Source organism: Gopherus flavomarginatus, chromosome 4 (genome assembly GCF_025201925.1).
Source record: "Gopherus flavomarginatus isolate rGopFla2 chromosome 4, rGopFla2.mat.asm, whole genome shotgun sequence".
Classification (NCBI taxonomy): Eukaryota; Metazoa; Chordata; order Testudines; family Testudinidae; genus Gopherus; species Gopherus flavomarginatus.
This window is the reverse complement of record NC_066620.1, coordinates 58,156,764-58,174,887: the sequence shown is the minus strand read 5'-3', so window position 1 is coordinate 58,174,887 and position 18,124 is coordinate 58,156,764. Positions and strand designations below refer to the sequence as shown.

Below are 18,124 nucleotides of genomic sequence, written 5' to 3'. Positions count from 1 at the left end.
GTGGCATTTGTGTAATGACATTTCAGGGCTAGAACCCATGAGATGTCTCTTCAATCTGCAATATCCACCAACCTCTTCCCCTGTGAAGGAGCACCCAAATTGCATGTGGACATTACTGACTCATTGCTATCATCGTGTTAGGCTGAACAGCACTTAACTGGGAAAATCGGATTAGATAGCAGGAGGGGAATTGTTCATGAAATCAGACTGGCTTTGCAAATCTCTCTCTCCCTGTCCACCCACTCCCAAAAAAAAAAAGAAAAAGAAAGGTTGAGAGCACTGCAAACCCTCGCTCCTAAGAGGTTTGCCAAGTCCCTGGACAACTTCAGACAAACAGGCAGAAAGTTTCAGGACTGGATTCACCCAAGTACATTTTCAGTGTCTCTCTTCCCTTCCTGCAAAAATCAGAGCAATCTGTTGTGTATCTGTGTGCCTCTTCTTGTCAACAACCCATTAATAACTGGCACCAAGTTAGAACGAAAGGCCCACCAATCTGAATTAGCACTTATTTAGCTTGCTCCCACAAACAGAACACAAGGATGTTCATGAGACTGATCCATGTGGGAAGAAGTAAAATCCTCCCCGACATGCCCTCCAGAAACCACTCCCACAGGGGTTTAACTCGGGCTGCTTTAAGGAAGTCCAAACTGGTTTTGCATTGTGCTTGGGAAAACCCTTCTGTGGATAACTTTAGCAACTGCTCAAACTGAGCCTCAGCTCTTCCTCTTACCAACTTCTGTGTTCCCTACAACAAGCTTAGCATCAGGGTACTGGGCCTTGAGTGCCAGCAGCTCCTTGAGTGTCGTGGGCCGTATCCACATCACACGCTCGCCTTTGAAGCACAGCTTTTCCTGGGGTTTGTCTTTCTGTGTCTGAGAAAATAAAATGGAACAGACTCAGATCGTGAAATGCTTCCATCAAGAATCCCTGCCCCGGCTTTGTTTTTGCCAATTCTCCTTATCGCGTGACTGCTGCTTATTAGGAAGAGGAAACTAGATAGGAGTCAGCCCAAATTGCTGCCCTCCAGTAACACGGGAACTTCTTACAAATGAAACAGAGGGAGCTGGTGTTGGCATAAACAAACTCATGAAGGGAGCACCAGCGTACTGGCTAATGTTGGGTTGGGTCAGGGGGAGCTGCCAGCAGCCGTAGAACTAACAACTGAGTTTTAAGGGTGATTTGTTAAATGTATAGGAGGTGGAGAACACAACCACCTGGTGGACCCAACCCTGGGCTATGATGGTGCAATCAGTGTGCAGGGCATCTGCTGGTAGAAAGTCTGCCCAGCGTTGGATTGCAGGGACACAAGCCTTCATAATTGTTCCTTCATAGGGAGGTAGGGGATGATCAGAGAGGAAGCCAGAGCAGCTCTGAAAGTGAGTAGTGCTGACTGGAAATGGCCTGGCCTGGGCAGCTAGGGGATGCACTGATTCAGCTTATCCTGTGTATCACATGGAAAGCGTCTCCTGGCAGGGCTCTTATGTGAAAGACTGGAATGCTAATGCCTGCTCTGGGTCAGCAAATGTGTCTTATGTTATTGGTGCCTGTCGTTTACACCGTAAGCTCCTTGGGGCAAGAGCCACATGGGTCACTCAACCCCCGTGTGAGAGAAACAGACCAATGAGCTGCATTCACTGCTGCATGAATGCACCTACCAGCAACTCTGGAGGGAAGATAGGCTCCTGGGTGGGATCCAAAGGCTGGAACTCAGCTGGGTTGAACAAGATGGAGGACACCATTGCCTGTTAAACAAAGCAAAGTGCTGTTAGAGAAATTTCTTTTCTCAAAACAAGAGGACTTAACTACAACACGGCTACCCCTCTGATATTCTACATCTACTTGTAACTCTGGTTCATATTTCCTTTCTGATACAATGCTTTTCATTATTTTATTAAATGATAAACAGTACAACTAATAGAAGCAGCAAACCATTCACAGTTTCTCCTCTCTTGGTTTTCACACCTCAACTGCTAGAACAGGGCCTCATCCTCCCTGATTGAACTGACCTCATTATCTCTAGCTTGCTTGCTAGCATATATATACCTGCCCCTGGAAATTTCCATTACATGCATCTGAGGAAGTGGGTATTCACCCACGAAAGCTCATGCTCCAAAACGTCTGTTAGTCTATAAGGTGCCACAGGATTCTTTGCTGCTTTTACAGATCCAGACTAACACGGCTACCCCTCTGATACTTTACAACTAATAGAGTGGAATTACACAGATGAATTAAACAATGGCCCAGAACTTGAACTCCCCACTTATATTTATTTGTCTTTAGCAGGAGTTTGCTTGGCTAAACACACAGGGTTTTATTCCAGTCTCACTTATAGCAAAGTTAGACTGGGGTAATTGAATGGACTCAGTGGTAGATTTGCCTGAGCACGGATCAAATAAAAGCAAAGTGAGGCCTTGTTGGTTTAACGAAATCGGTCAGAGTGTGAAAAATCCACAATCTGAGCAGCATTGTTAAGATGCCCTGAGTCCCTGTGTAGATAGTGCTAGGTCAACAGAAAAATTCTCTTCAAAAATCAAATTCAACTTAGCTACCATCTCTCAGGGAGGTGGATTACATATGCTGAAGGGAGAGCCCTCCCATTGGCATAGGTAGTGTCTACACTGAAGTGTCACAGGAGTGCTGCTATAGCATTTTACCGGTGCTTTGCCTCAATAAGCTCAGAGTAAAGATTCAGGCTTTGGCACGTACAAAATAAAAGTTGAATTACAAAACTCTAACAAAGGATAGTGAAAAGAAAGAAGAGGAGAAAAAATAAAGGCTTGGCAAGGCCTTACTGCATTGTCTTTTTTCTCGTTCATGCAGCAACCCGAGTCCTTGACTCTTCTACCACAACAGCCTCCATCCTTTCCAGTCATACAGCAGCCTGGGCCATTGATTCCTTTCCCACAGGAACTCCAGTCCTACATGGGCAAAAAATTGCTTAGAGAAAAACCTGTAGATTTCAAGCAAGCTAAATAGGTTTCATCTACTTGCAAAAGCAATTGTTCATCCATTTATAATTTCTATCACAGAAACAGAGAAATTGGAAATGGAAGAGGCCAAATAATTAGGTTTCTCCCTTACAGCGGATTTGAATGGCCCCTTACAGCATATTCTCTGCCATTTAGTTTTATAAACAACTCAAGTAGTGGAGCTTCCACCATCTCCTTTCGGAGATTGCTCCAGTGTCTAATGGATTTCACAATTACCTATATTTTCCTCTCTTTAATTTCATCCATTACACAGAACAAAATACACGTGCACCATGCTAAATCGTTGCTTTATATCTTGGTGTTCGCTACCCATCTGAGGTACATCCATAATACCAATCAGTGTAGTATCTAGATGCTCCATTTCTCCATACAACCCCCGGAGGAGACTTTTTTAAAAATAAGTTTAAAAAGTGTATGGCTGTGCTTAATGCTCCACCCCAGGTGGGTAGTGGGTGCGGGGAGGGGTATACTCAGCGCTGACATTTCAGCTTAACACCATTGTCATTTTAGTTTTGCAGTTCAACTCTCATAAAAGTAATTGCCCAACTGGGCTCTACAGTCATGCACCCTAGTCATGCACCGTAGTTAGGCACCTTTCTATACCTGCACATACCCGGGTGATCTGGGAGCTGCTCTGTTTTGTGGGATGCTGTATTTTTAAGAGCCTTAGCAAAAGCACTGTAAAAAGAGGCCTGCTTACGGGTGACCTGACCCACCGTACTGAGCGCTCTAGTTATTGAAGGGAGCTAAACTGAGCAACTGCTGTTAATGAGTAGGCCTTGTCATGTTATCAATATGTAACACACGTACTGACAGGAGTCAGGGCTGTGTTTAGGATTTGGTTGGGGAGTTAGGGGGCGTTGGTTGGCAAATGTATTTCCTTTTTCTCCCAGTCCAACAGTGTATTTTATCAACAGATGAGCAAGTCAGCCTGTTGAATGCCTTCCAGAAATTGGCAATGTTATCTGAGGCCACTTACTTTAGCAAAAGTCCTGTACCCCTGCAGAATGGGTCTGTATCCTGTACAGCGACACAAGTTTCCTGCATGGCCAGTGCAAAAGGGATAAAGGTTATGAGTCATTCAGTCAAGAATTTCTGTGCACACATTGGAGGCTGATTCTGTGGGGGTTTCCCCAGCTCAACATTAGACAGAGCTGATCAAAAAATGGGAGGAAATGAAATTTTGGGACTATTTCTGCACAAAATCCACCACTTTATTTTTTATGTAGAAATTCAAAATCGCAATGAAAATTTTCTCTGACATTTCAAAAATTTCAACTATCCCTATTTAGCATTCAGCTGCTTTGACTGCACGTGTTTAATCTCAACATGGCGGTTACCTAATGTCTGGAGCAAGAGAGAGCTCATTTCTCTCCTGCGGCTGACCTCTCTTCAGCAGGTGTGGCCACTGTAGTGCTGGTCACAACTCCATGACTCAGCACGAGCCCAATCCCAGCCCCAGCATTAAAGCAGAAAAGAGATTTCTGTAACCTATACAAGAGGAGAATTGGGATAACGGAGTTTTGCTCCTCCTCCCAACCCAGGGCACACCCCTATATGTTGGTGCAGAAGCTATCTCTGCCATCTCCATTGGCTCTATGTCAGCGAGGAGTTTCCCCCACCCATCATAAGGTGATTTATTTAGTTTGTAAGCTCCTTAGGGCAGAGACCACCCTTTTGTTCTGTGTTTGCATAGCACCTAGCACATGGGCTCTGGCATATGACTGGGGCTCCTATGCACTGTGGTAATGCAGATAATTCACAACAACAATGGGAATTCTCCTCTATTTCCAGCCAGAATCTGTTCACTTCACACTTCTGAGCAATGTAATGTGAACAGCCAGGGCTGGCTCCAGGGGTTTTGCCACCCCAAGCAGCCAAAAAAAAAAAAAAAAAAAAAAGCCACGATCGCGATCTGCAGCAATTCAGTGGGAGGTCCTTTGCTCCGAGCAGGAGTGAGCGACCCTCTGCCGAATTGCCACCGAATACCTGAAAGTGCCGCCCCGCTCAGGAGTGGCCACCCCAAGCACCTACTTGATAAGCTGGTGCCTAGATCCGGCCCTGTGAAAAGCTCATTCTGGACAATCTGGGTCTTACTTTGATAGTAACTGGCCAGTTTTAAAGCAATCAGATTAGGTGCACTCTGTCCTACTTGGGGAGGGAAATGTAGCCCCCCAAAAAGCACAAGATGCATGCCTGAAAGTCTGTTCTGGAATAGGCATTACCTTGAAAATTCTCTTCAATCTCCTCCATGTTTGGTTGCGGTCTGTTGCGAAGTAATGCATACATGGACATGACAATGCCAGGAGTGCAAAAGCCACACTGGGATCCATGGCTTTTTGCTATTCTCTCCTAAGAGGAAAAAGTGACCAAAACACAAACAGCTCTTGTTAGCAGCACTACACTGATTTCCTGACCTCATTAGCCAGCACTTCCTCACGTCTCTGGGCTGATCCTCCCAAAGGAGTTAGGGTTTGTCTACACTTACTGGAGGGTTGACGCACAGCGATCGATGTATCAGCAGTCGATTTAGCGCTAAATTGACCACAGATCCCTCTCCCATTGATTCCTGTGCTTCCCTGGATCAAGAAGAGTAAGGGCAGTCAACGGGAGAGCATCTCCCGTCGACATCCTGTAGTGTGGACTGTGTGGTAAGCAGATATAAGCTACATCAACTTGAGTTACACTATTTACGTTAACTCAAATTGCGTCGCTTAGATCGACTTTTCCCTGAAGTGTAGACAAGACCTTAGTCCATTCAGATGGGTTGCAAACAGACTCAAGAGATGAATTCATACTGCAAAATTGGGGTCTGAATTTCAGACACCCTCCTAAATCTTGGCTTACTGAAATTGATGGGAGTTTTGCCATTGAATTCTTTGGGGCCACGATTTTACCCCAGGTGTATTTGAGTCCTTCAGTTTTCATTTGATCCATCATAAAGATAGGGGCTATTGGTCAGAATCAGATGTGTCTTTGGATTTCAAACCCTTTTCCCTCAAAGCTTATGTGTTTGGATCCTGGTGGGAGGGGAGGTGGTAGGGAAAGGAAAAAGCTCTATCCAAGTGGAGCCACTCAATCTCCATCCATCTCACTTTAGGTCTAAGTGTTCTCTTTGTGGTTTACCATCATGGAAAGAATCTGTACAAACTGCTAGCTATGTGCAGAGGAAAACTTAATTTCCATGTCAAGGGCAGCATCTCTGTCAAAGATAAAAAAACTAGTGCCTCCAAAAACTACACTGTAGTATCACTGTATAATAGTAACACGTTCTCTCACAACTTCCAGAACCCTTTGGAAACATTACTGAATTAATCCTCAGCAATGCCCCTGTGAGGGAGGTAAATAGTAATATCCCGATGTTATAGGTAGAGAAAGTGAGGCACGCTGAGTTCCTGACCGAGGTCATCCAGGAAGGCCAAGGCAAAGCCAAGAATAGAACTTAGATTTCCTGACTCTCAGTCAAGACCACACAGAAGTTTAGAGGGACCCAGGAAGGACAAAATCTGAAACTGTGGCCTCCGGCCCTTCCAAAATATTACCATGGAGATGAAAGAGGTTAAAGAAGAGGGGAAGGGATGGCAGGTAAGAGAGGGCCCCAGGCCTGTAGGGTTGTTGCCCACCCCCATGAGGATGTGGGGGTTCTGCCTCCATGCAGCCAAGGGGCTGCTTCCAGTCCTGCCTCTCCCTGAGCTCTGGCCCCACCGCCAGCTGGAGTGGTATTCCCAACCTCTGACCCTACTCCGACCTTTGGGCTCTCAGCATGGTGAGTTACCTCAGGTCTGATTCAATGATGCCAACGCCAGCAACAGTGGGACGTGGGCCCAGCTGGGGCAGGCGTGTGGCTCTTCACACTATTGATGGCGGGCACCAAGCAGGAGTAGCACTGCGACTCCATGTGCCAGGTCACAATGCCTCTCACTCAAATTTGCCGCAGCCACGTATCCATCATTTTGGGGGCCCTTGCGCAAACTGCACTTTTTGTTCTACCTAAGCCCTGCGCAGCCATGGTCCCAGTCCTGTGCTTTACCCACAAGATCACTCCTGGTGTAGGACTTGGATCAATACAACGTTGCAAGGCCAAAGCAAAAACACTAGCAGTGTAGCTGGAATGACACCTAATATCATGCTTGCTTAAAACAGAGAGTTACAATATAGACATGTGAGGAGGTGCCATTCCCACTACCAGAAAAGTCTGTGCACACGGTCTAAGGTGAAACCCACACCCTCCAGCCTTTGGGTTTATTAACATGGAAAGTAAGAACAACCCAACCCCAGGGTAGGCTGTTCCAAGAGTTCCTCCAGTAGAAGCCGACTGTCCCAGGCCCATGGTCCCACTGCCCAAGGAGCTGGTCCCACCTCCCTTCTATCCAGTGCAGAGCTAACAAGCCATGCATGCCCCTAAGGGGTCAGCAGAAAGTAGCAACTTATCAGGTGTTAGAACCGTCCTCTAACAGGATGAGTCCGCAGAAGAGGCCTGCCACAGGTTACATTGTCTTAAGACTTAACAGCAGAGAGACAGCTCACCTGGACGGGATGCAACCTTGTCTTTGTGCTCCCTATGCCTTCAACAGTAGTCACTGCTACGTGATGCAATGCGCAGATGGGGAATAGACAAGCATTTACAGAATAGTGGCTAGAACCACTAGTTAAGGTCACTTCATTTGTAAAATCATTTGCCCACAGTGCTCAACAAAGGAAACAGGGAATCATGATGCTTGCGTGCTTTGCAGTCTCTGATATATAAAGCTGCAATTCCAGGCAGCCTGGTTATGATGAGCAAATGGGCTAAAGAAAGGCAATGTTGCCTGTGACAGAAGAATGGACTCATGACAGCTCCACTCAGGCAAAACAGAGTCCTTGTGAACTTTCCTCATACTTAGCTCTCCTGATCCCTGCAACCTGCTTAGCCTTAAAAATAAATTAAATAAATAAATATTCTGGCTGCTAAGGGACAGAATGATTGAAGGGATTTATTAATGAGATACCATATTTTTTCTTTTCTTGGTCACCCTCTGACCTCATTAGAGATGTTCACCAACTCATGGTAAAATACCCAAGGCATTTTCACTATTTGAAGTTTCTGCCTTTCTCCACAGACAATCAAATACCGAGAAGGACATAATCTCATGTGCCAAACGGAAAGAATTGTTTTGCAGATTAAATGGATAGCTGCAGATACAGTGGATATTGACAGACAGCCAGGTGATTCCAAAAATGTAATAGTAATAAAGATCCTAGCAGGGTAATTGTTATTTTATTCTTGCCAGGGCAAAAGCCGAGCTGCATTGCAACAGGAGAATGCTACATTAGGGTTATAAAGGTTACCACCATACCGGGAAAGACCATCTAAGCTGACATCTGGTCTGTCACAAGAACCTGTGCTCATCCTTCAAGGCAAGATGTAAAATCTTCATAAGCATTGTACAATACTGTTGGAGGAGATAACTTCTTGCACCTGCTGAGTTTATGTCCTGAATTGTGGACTGAGGCTTTGGCAGAAACATAACATTATGTAACTACATTTCTTTAATCATAAACATGCTGCATCCTAAAGGGAAAAACCTGGATTCATGACTATTTTCATTTCCATCTCAGTTTACAGGCTCAGCTTGCAAAGGATACACGATTTTCTTTTGGAAGTTGTCAAACTTGGATATCATAACAGTGCAAGCACCACATCCACCTTCTCCACAGCCTAGCTTGGTTCCAGGTAGCCCCACTGAGAGAACAAGGGTTAAGGAAAATACAGAAGCATAACAATAGCCCTGGCAAACGTACAGCCCACAATCCTTCTACAGCCAAAGTTTTCCAAAGGTTCTGGCTGAAAACTGAGTTCCTAATTTTCTTTACATTTTCCCTTATCAACAACTTAGTTTTTACAGAAGAAAAACCTCAAATACTGATGTGAAGACTACAGGATTGACACATGAAGATCTGATAATAAGGCAGTTAACTACCTAATATGCTTATGCTGGTTACAATTTTTTGAATCTTGACATTTTTCAATAATTTTTCACATTTTGACCAAAAAAAGGGGGGGGATACTGCTGAAATTTGTTTTTTTGTTTGTTTGTTTGTTTGTTTTTGCAGTGTTGTTGTATGCATATTGGTCCTGGGATATGAGAGAGACAAGGAAGGTGAAGTAATGTAGTTTACTGGACCAACATCTGTGGGTGGAAGGTACAAAGTTTAGAGCTACACGAAGTTCTTCTTCAGGTCTGAGGAACGAAATCAGAGTGTCTGAGCTAGACACAAGTTAGGGCTGACTGTTAAGTATAAGGAGTACACGTTGTAGGCAGCCCCTTGAAATGGAGTGGGCAATAAGAATTAGACTGTTATTCAAAAGGGGTTTGAAGTGGACTATTGCAGATTGGCAGGCAGGTGTGTTACAAATTCTCGTAATGAGCCATTAAACCAGGCTCACCTTTTGAAGGTGATGTGCAGGTTTCCTCTGAGGACAAGTCCTGAAAGATCAGGTATGGAGTGATTGCTTTGTCAAAAATGTTTACCCAAGGGTGATTGTAGTGGTTTTGTCTTTTATCATTTTTCTGTGTGAGTTCATTCAAGAGTGTAGATTTGTTATAGGGCATTTAGTGCACTGGATGAGATACACCACATGTTGCAGTAAGTATGTGTAGGACCCATGGATCTTGAAAGGTTTGTTGTGGGGTGTATTGATCATCGTAGCAGTGGATATCCATCTGCAGGTTTTGCATCTATTGTTCTGGCAGGGTCTGGTGCTGCTTTGAGTTGGTGGGTCCTGGTCTGCGGGGAGCCTGGTTCTGATGATGAACTTGACAAGGTTGGGAGAGTTGTTTGAAGGCCCAAAGAGGGGGTTCAGGAAAGATTTGTTTCAGGGTGTGGTCCCCATCAAATATGAGATGTAATTGTTTGATGATACCCCATATGGGTTCTACTGTGAGGCAACAGATGAAAACTAGGGATGTTGAAGTCAGTGTGTGGGGGGAGGGGTGGTTCTGTACTGAAGCAGGTTCTATGTGGGTATATGTTTGTGTACCTGCAGCTGAGATTTTGACACCAATACAAACATGTGGAACAAGTAAGTGAGCAAAAAGGTAGATGCTGGTACATACAAAAACATATATATAACTTGAGAAAACTAAATCAGAAAAAACATAGGTAGCCAATTTTAGTCAGACAGATTTAGAGTCCAGTTTTTCAAAATTTGTTTCTGATGGTCAAATTCAGGAGTCTGTAGAAACAATGCAACTAAAAAGAGTTGATGAAAACAGAAATTCTCTCCTATAAGTGCAATAGCTATGGAGATTCACGGATAACAGGAATTAAAGTAAGGCCTTGATTCAGCAAGATACTTGAGCATTGAGGTCGTCTACTCCGTAAATCCATCACCCATATGTCAGAAAGATGAATATACATGAGCAAATACGTCACACATGCAAAAAAAGTACATGACTGCATGCACAAAAACAAATGAGTTCTTATTTCCTGGGGCTGTATTACCTTTTCCATGGGGACTTCTCCTGCAAAGGGTTCTGGGGCAGCCACAGCCAAGGGAAGTTCTAATGGAGCCCAAAGGAAGGAGGTGCTGGGAGCCAGAGCCAGTAGAGAGACACAGGAGGATCCACCAGGTGCGTGGGCTGGCCCCATTACCTCATCCACAGAGATGGAGAGCATCTCCTATACCACACAACAAGATGATATGGGAAGAATCTACAAGACTATTCTAGTGGTGATTTTCTCTCTCCAATCAGTTCTTGCTCAGGTTGAATTTCACCCTGAGTATATTGGATCCTCCGATCAGTCTTAACTCAAGGCGCAGTCCCATAAGCCCTTTGTACACTGAAATCCCATTGATCTCAACAGGAGTTTCTTACACAGAGAGAACATGCAGCATCGAACCCAGGAAAAATGCCCACTGAAGCCCAGAAACATATAAGGGCTTTTCATATCATCCACAAATCATCTGGGTTTACATGAAGAATGTCAGAAGACAAACTTTTGCAAGCCTTTAGGATGAGAGGTGCTGTGTCAAAATCATATATTATTTATAATTATTTATCATTGTTTATAGTGAACTGGATCGGGCACTGCAGAGCAAGACAGAACTGATTTTCAAGGAGAAACCACCTTTGGTTGCAGTAAATACATGGCCACGCTGAGATAATCAATTTAGGCTTGCCCCTCCACCGTTGAAGTCCATTGCAAATTGACTTCAATGAGAGCAGGATTGGGCCCTTTCATACTAATATCATTGAGGTTCCCACTGGAATTGACCTGAAACTTATCTCTGCACTACTGTGTCTACTATAGCAGAACACAGATTGTTCATGGAAATCCATCAAGGCATAATCTAAGGGTTTTCTCCACCAATGTCATGTCAGTTTTATTAGGATGTGAGTGAAAAGCTCCCCAAGGAGCCAGAATTCAACATGTAGACTTTCCATAAACTCTGGATTTTTAAGAAAACAGAATCAGGAGCTTTCCCCACAGAATACCATCATCCCAAACATTAAATTATTTGAATTAGACATTGACAAGCTCAAACACCTAGGAACAAATAGTGACTCTTCATGAACAGGAGTGCCTGGAGATGGCTGCTGTGTCCTCTCTCTTTCTTCCCCCTTCCCTTGCGCACCCATGCTACATCCAGACAGAACGCTGCTGTTAGCTTTCCCTGAGCACAAGCGGGCTGGTGCCCCACACGCAAAAACCACACATGGCTAATGTCCTCCTTCCTCCTCCAAACCCTGTGCACCTGCCAGAATGTGGCAGCAAGCCTGAAGTAAGTGTGAACTACACCTTGTAAAAGGACACAGAGACAAAATTGGGAATCTCTTTGCACCGATGGCTTTGATGTATTGAAACAGAAATGGAAACAGCCTTAATCTGTCAGTGAGGAAATTGCTACGCAGTTTATATGTGATTAAAAATGAACCGTTCTCTCAATTTTATGGGCCTCTTTTTTGTACGATTCTCTCTCCCTGTCATATCTTGAAACACTAGCAAGTATTGGAGGCTTCCCTTCCAAGTACTAGCTAGATTTGATGCTGCTTAACTTAACAACAAAATGCCATAACCATTTGAAACCATACAGTTCTTCCTGACATTGGATACATTTTCTCCGTAGGTAGGTCAGTAAAGTTGTTTCTGGGTCCACATTTTTTTCCACCACCTGAAAGAAGAGAAAAGTATTGTAAAACATATAATCAAGATTTATATACCTAAAGAGACAGACATACAGACTCTGAAGATGAACTTCAGTCCTAGTGCAACTCCATTAATATCAGCGGCATTACACCAGTGATCTTTGTCCCTTCTTCCACTGCCTGTCACTTTTAAGATCTGCTTATATAGCATAAGAGAGGTCAGGAAAGTGGAATATCCCAGAAATAGGTTTAGCAGCAGATTAAGGCCTTATCTAGATTACACAGTTTTGTCAACAAAAGGCAGCTTTTGTCAACAAAACAGTGGAGGTGTACTCACTCCTTTAACTCTCCTGCTCAGCTGACAAAATTAAAACCACCTCAATGAGAGGTGTAGAGCTTTTTGCTACATAGTTAGAGTGACGCCGTGTCAGCGTAGGCACTGCAGTCCTTACGTTGCTGTAACTGGGTTCCAGGAAATATCCCACAATGCCCAACGTGACTTCTCTGCTCACTGTTTTGAACTCCACAGCCCTGCTGCCAGCTACACAGACATGCGCCCCTCCCCTTTCAAAGCCCCAGGAAGGTTTGAAATTGCTCAACACAGAGAGCTCACATAGCTACTGCCCAGCTGAGCATGCCAGCTCCCTAGCAGCAAACTGCACTCCTGCTGGACTACAGGGGAGGAGGTGGATCTCCTGGGTCTGTGGGTACAGGAAGCTGTAGGAGAACTTGGAGGGAATCTCAGATTCAAAACATTAACGTGGAATCCTGCTCTCCCCAGCAGTAGGACCACAAAAGCAAGTAGACAGGGTGGGCTGATGCTGGTGGTGGGAGGAGAGACTGCTGTGCTATGCAGAGCCGGGGAGGGAGGCAGGGCCTGGTGTCAGGATGTCCCCCACCCCCCTGCCAGTGTACTGGTCTCCACTGAGCTGCGGTGAGAGTTCAGGGAGGTGCCTGTCTGTGCACCAGCTTCTGCCTCACTTGCCCAACACACACACTGTCTCTCTCACACACACTTACTCCCTCAACACAAACACACACACACATTCCCTCTCTCACACACACACACACACACTTCTGTGGGCTTCTTGTGTTAGCGTTCAGCAATGTCAGTTTGGTCATATTACCGGGTGCTACTTTAAGAAGTGATTTAAAATGCATTACTTTTCAGGCACACGCAGCAATCATTACAAGGTTCATGGCACACTGCAAATAAACAATGCCAGGCTCAGCACACTATGGCAACACACATTACTGTGGTTTCGTGTTAATAGACTCCTTCAAGGCATCCCTCAGCCGAATAACCCCCTTCACTGAGCATCTCCTATAGACTTGTGTTCATAACGCACAGCACAATACTGAACAGCAATGCAGGAGCCATGCGTTCTGACAGAGACGGTGGGGTTGCAGGTTACCAGAGCAGTTAAAAAGCGGCTGGCAATCTAGTAGGATGCCCATGGAACAATGGGATTGAGAAACCATCATGTGACTCTGCACCCGCCCCTGTGAGGCAGTGAAATCCCTTCCCAAAACACCTTGTGCCTAGTTGCACAGTGGGATAGCTACCCATGGTGCACTGTTCTCTGTGTCAACACAAGAGCTGCTGCTGTGGATGTGCTCTGCTGACACAACAAGCATATTGTGGCCATACAGCAGCAGTTTAATTACAGCAGTAGCTGTATGTCGACATAATTTAAGTAGACTTAACTTCGTAATGTAGACATAGACTAAGGAGGGACAAAGCACTTGGCATCTTGGAGTTTATCCCATTGTCTCTCCTGCAGAAGCCCTGGTCCAAACACCATGTTCTAATAAATTTGGACGTATGTAAACAAATTCTGTTAGTGATGTGAGACCCTCAAGAAGTTTAGAGGTTTGATTCAGATGAGCAAAGAAATGTTAAGTGATCCAAAGTTCTGGATTGCCTGGATCAGGATTTGGTTTATGTCCATCTCTAATACTGAGTTAACTAATAGTCACTTAAACCCAAATGCTGACCTTAGAAAGTTATTTATTAAGATAAGATGTTTAATGCTTGCTAGATGTCATTTATTAAGGTAACAAGCTATTTAATTCTTGTTGGATCTGGGGATACAACCTAAGATTCAGCACTGATTCTGACTTGACATGTAAAAGCAGCAAAGAATCCTGTGGCACCTTATAGACTAACAGACGTTTTGGAGCATGAGCTTTCGTGGGTGAATACCCACTTCCTCAGATGCATGTAATGGAAATTTCCAGGGGCAGGTATATATATGCTAGCAAGCAAGCTAGAGATAACGAGGTCAGTTCAATCAGGAAGGATGTGGCCCTGTTCTAGCAGTTGAGGTGTGAAAACCAAGAGAGGAGAAACTGGTTCTGTAATTGGCAAGCCATTCACAGTCTTTGTTCAATCCTGAGCTGATGGTGTCAAATTTGCAGATGAACTGAAGCTCAGCAGTTTCTCTTTGAAGTCTGGTCCTGAAGTTTTTTTGCTGCAGGATGGCCACCTTAAGGTCTGCTATAGTGTGGCCAGGGAGGTTGAAGTGCTCTCCTACAGGTTTTTATATATTGCCATTCCTAATGTCTGATTTGTGCCTCTCTGCTATGTACATCTGCCAAACTGGACAGTCTCTACGAAAAAGGATAAATGGACACAAATCAGACATTTATAATGTCAGAGTCCTAAGTATAATCGTTACAGTTTATTTAAGATAATCTCTCTCAGTTTTGAAAGTCTGATTGAAGCAAAGGGCTCTTTTAGAACCTTGTGTTCCCCCTTCAAGATAAGATAATTAACCACCTTCTGTACTTCGAGTTTTTGTTCCCATAAGACCCACATTTTTATAATTAGCTCCTGAAAAATGTAGTTGGGCAGCAGTTACATATACAGCTCCTATATTTGTGACCATAAAACAGATAATTTGCTTGGCAAATGGACTCTGGCACTCATCACTATTGAAATCTTTACAAATATAATCTTTTCAAGTGACTGGCATCACAGAGGTATTTGCAGCATTCCCCTGAAAGTATATCAAGTATGGGGATTACCATCAAAGGTGATAGTAAGCTGGTACAATCTGGTATGGCACACAGGTAAGAAAGTGGCCCCGGTGACTGCACCAGCAGAACCGCTGATGGGCAGGGAGGAGCAGCTGGCCCGGGGCTCCCACCAGCAGCCAGAGCACCTGACCCTTTAAATTGCCACTGGAGTCCTAAGCAGTGTGGGTCAGGCAGTGCTAAAGGGCTGGCTGGGGGAGTCTGGCCCCAGCCCTGCCCCTTCTGCCAGAGGCCCTGCCCCTTGCCCAGAAGCCCGGCCAGCCTGCATACTGGTAAGTCCGTTAAGTTAATTTCACCCCGATTACCATACATAGCTCAGTAATATTGGCTCCTTTCAAGGACAAAGTTGTAAAGATTGTAATGGCATCAGTGTGAAGGTGCATATCAACCTGTTTACTGCACGTGATCTGGGAAAGTAGAGTAACATACTTGCAAAGTCAGGTTTTTGTTAACATGCTGCTGAGCCATTCAGGTTACACTGGGACCAAATTTAAACAGTAAGATGCACAAAGCTGGTCCATATTGTAACATACTCATTTTATAATTGTTAAAAGCGTAGGGTAGTCATAATTACGTTATAATAACGCAAAAGTCCCGAATTTCAGAGTTCATATTCCCACAGCAAATCAGGCCCCGTGGGCCCAGTTTTTCACACAACGCTAGTTATAATAGCTGGATATACACGCCAACATACGTGACTCTGAATTTCCTGAACTTGTGGAATTCTAATTCTAAAGTCTTCACTGCAACAATCTGAAAGAAGGGGCTCGCATCTCACAACCTCCATTTGTTTTTTTAAATAAGCATTCAATCAAAAAGGCACCTACATTCCAGAGAGCTCCGTCCCACACTGCCATTAAGCAATTGCTGAAACTGACGGGTGAAATTCACCCCCCTTCCCTGCCACACACACACAAAGCCCAAGTAAACAGCCTGCAACCCTGCAAGTCTTTGTGTGAGAATTGCTCTGGTGAGTAGGGGCATAGAATCCCCTCTCCCAACCTGGGGCCAGTATTCATGGCTGCCATTCTGGCCTTCAGTGGCTAGTGGCCTCCATTCCACCTGCAGTAAATGGTACCTCATTATGTGTTTATTTCAGTAATGAGAGGCAGTTTCCTATTTCAGATCATTCTGAGAATTACTATTTTTGGATCACACTATTCTCAAGCACTGTAAAATCCACTTCCCTTTCTGTGGTCTATGCACGTGCCCGGTCTGGCCCTTGCAAGCAAAGCTCTTTTTGAGTTATCCAGGCATAAAAAATAAGCCACTGGACAATTTTCTTAATGCTTCAATAAACCCAAAATGGCCAAATAGGTTTTCATGAGACTATCCTAAAAATATGCAATTGTGGACCAAGAATAAACACAATTAGTCTCATCACCAAATGGCCATTATTTGGGAAGTTGTAAATGGCTGAAAATATGGGCTTAGGCCCTGATTCAGCAAAGCCTTTAGACACCAGTTATCCAACAAAGCACTTAAGCATGTGCGTAAGTTTCACGAAAGTTAAATCTTTGCCAAGATGGGGCCTTGGAATGGAAGCGGCTCCTCATCATTGGCGCAAATACATAACACGCTGGGCACCCTCACCGCACCTCCTTTTCAAGTCAATAGACCAAATTCGCCTCTTACTCCTATCCTTGTAAAGCAGCATGAACACCATTATAGTAAATGGCATTTCCTAAACGTAAAACTTGTGTAAGCAGGAGGAATATCAGGCCTAATGGGAGTTATGGTGCTCAACACCACTCGGGATCAAACCCAGGGCTTGAATCAGACCACACACCTGTGTAAGTCAGGAGTGACTTCACTGCATTCCATAAAGTCCCCCGGGGTAAAACTACCGTGAGATCAGAACAAGGCCCCTCTTGTTGGCCCTGCCTTATGACACTGCTGTGAACACTGTTAATCTATGTAACTGCATGAATTTATTACCGTTATTTTGTCCTCCCTAGGGTCTTTCCTCCAACTGTTTGTTAGGCTCATTTGTATTGTCTCTAATTGGCTTTTAAACTCTTTGGGTGGAAATAATGCTTACTTATGTGTTACACAGTGTGTAGCATTATAGGACCACAATATTCATTCTGTCTGTCTGCTTGGGTACTCGATCCTTCAAATAGGATCTGAGTACCTCACACCCATACTCCTGCACAGTGCAAAATGAAATAATCCCCATTGATTTCAGGAGCAACCCCTTACAATTACAGTTCCAATAGGCAATGAAAGAGGACTGCCACCAACCAAGTTCTCTGCTGACTCGGTCCTTCTGTTGTGTTATGTCTTGACACACTTGCATAGGGGCTGATCATGAGGCTGCTTATTTCCAACCAGAGAACTAAAGAATGGCATCTGCCAGAACACTCTACACCAAACCTCGGCTCTCCTCAGACATTGGGTAGGCTCAGATCCAGATGTCATGGCTCAGTGCACTCTTTGTAATAGGTACACACCAGAGCTCATGACTTCAAACATCCTCAAAAGCTTAGGGAAGTTTGGATCCAAATCCAGATTGGGAATCAAATTCACAGCTCAGCCCCATCTCTAGCTGGGATAGGGTCATATCCTGCCCTCATGCACACCACGGCCAAGCTGATTAACTGCACAGCGCACAGCCTTGTTAGGTGAAAGCTGGGATGGTAGAAATCCTGCCCCCAGAATGCAGAACAGCAGCACAGTCACTACTGCAGCCTCTGAACCTAGAAACCATACAGCACGTTCACTCCATGGAAAAGAAAGGCCAGTGAATCAGTGTACTGATTCTCTGGCCCAGCCCCAACTCCTGCTCTACTCCTGAGCAGTGTGCAAGCAATCTCCATAGATCTGTGCTCCACAGTGCACAGGGGGTGCACACCTCGACATGGCTTCCCAGCATGCTAGTCTCTGGGCAGTAGCACTGCACTGGTCTCATTGTATCAATGGCCATAAAAGGAGAGGCAGGGTTTGCCCCACATTGAACATGGA

At 44.7% G+C, this 18,124-nt stretch overlaps 1 protein-coding gene across 4 annotated transcripts in view; it reads right to left on the bottom strand.

Annotated features, from left to right (window-relative positions):
• Positions 1–18,124, bottom strand: part of XDH (xanthine dehydrogenase) — an 855,537-nt gene that overhangs the window by 54,646 nt on the left and 782,767 nt on the right. For all 4 annotated transcript variants that reach the window (XM_050948429.1, XM_050948430.1, XM_050948427.1 and 1 more), the window contains 8 exons: positions 12,090–12,147; positions 8,616–8,712; positions 7,518–7,626; positions 5,216–5,342; positions 3,970–4,031; positions 2,793–2,918; positions 1,656–1,742; positions 731–872 (listed from right to left, as the gene is read on the bottom strand). In XM_050948429.1, the coding sequence (XP_050804386.1) occupies positions 731–872; positions 1,656–1,742; positions 2,793–2,918; positions 3,970–4,031; positions 5,216–5,342; positions 7,518–7,626; positions 8,616–8,653 (691 nt within the window). In that variant the 5' untranslated portion in view covers positions 8,654–8,712; positions 12,090–12,147. The remainder of the gene's footprint in view (positions 1–730; positions 873–1,655; positions 1,743–2,792; positions 2,919–3,969; positions 4,032–5,215; positions 5,343–7,517; positions 7,627–8,615; positions 8,713–12,089; positions 12,148–18,124) is intronic.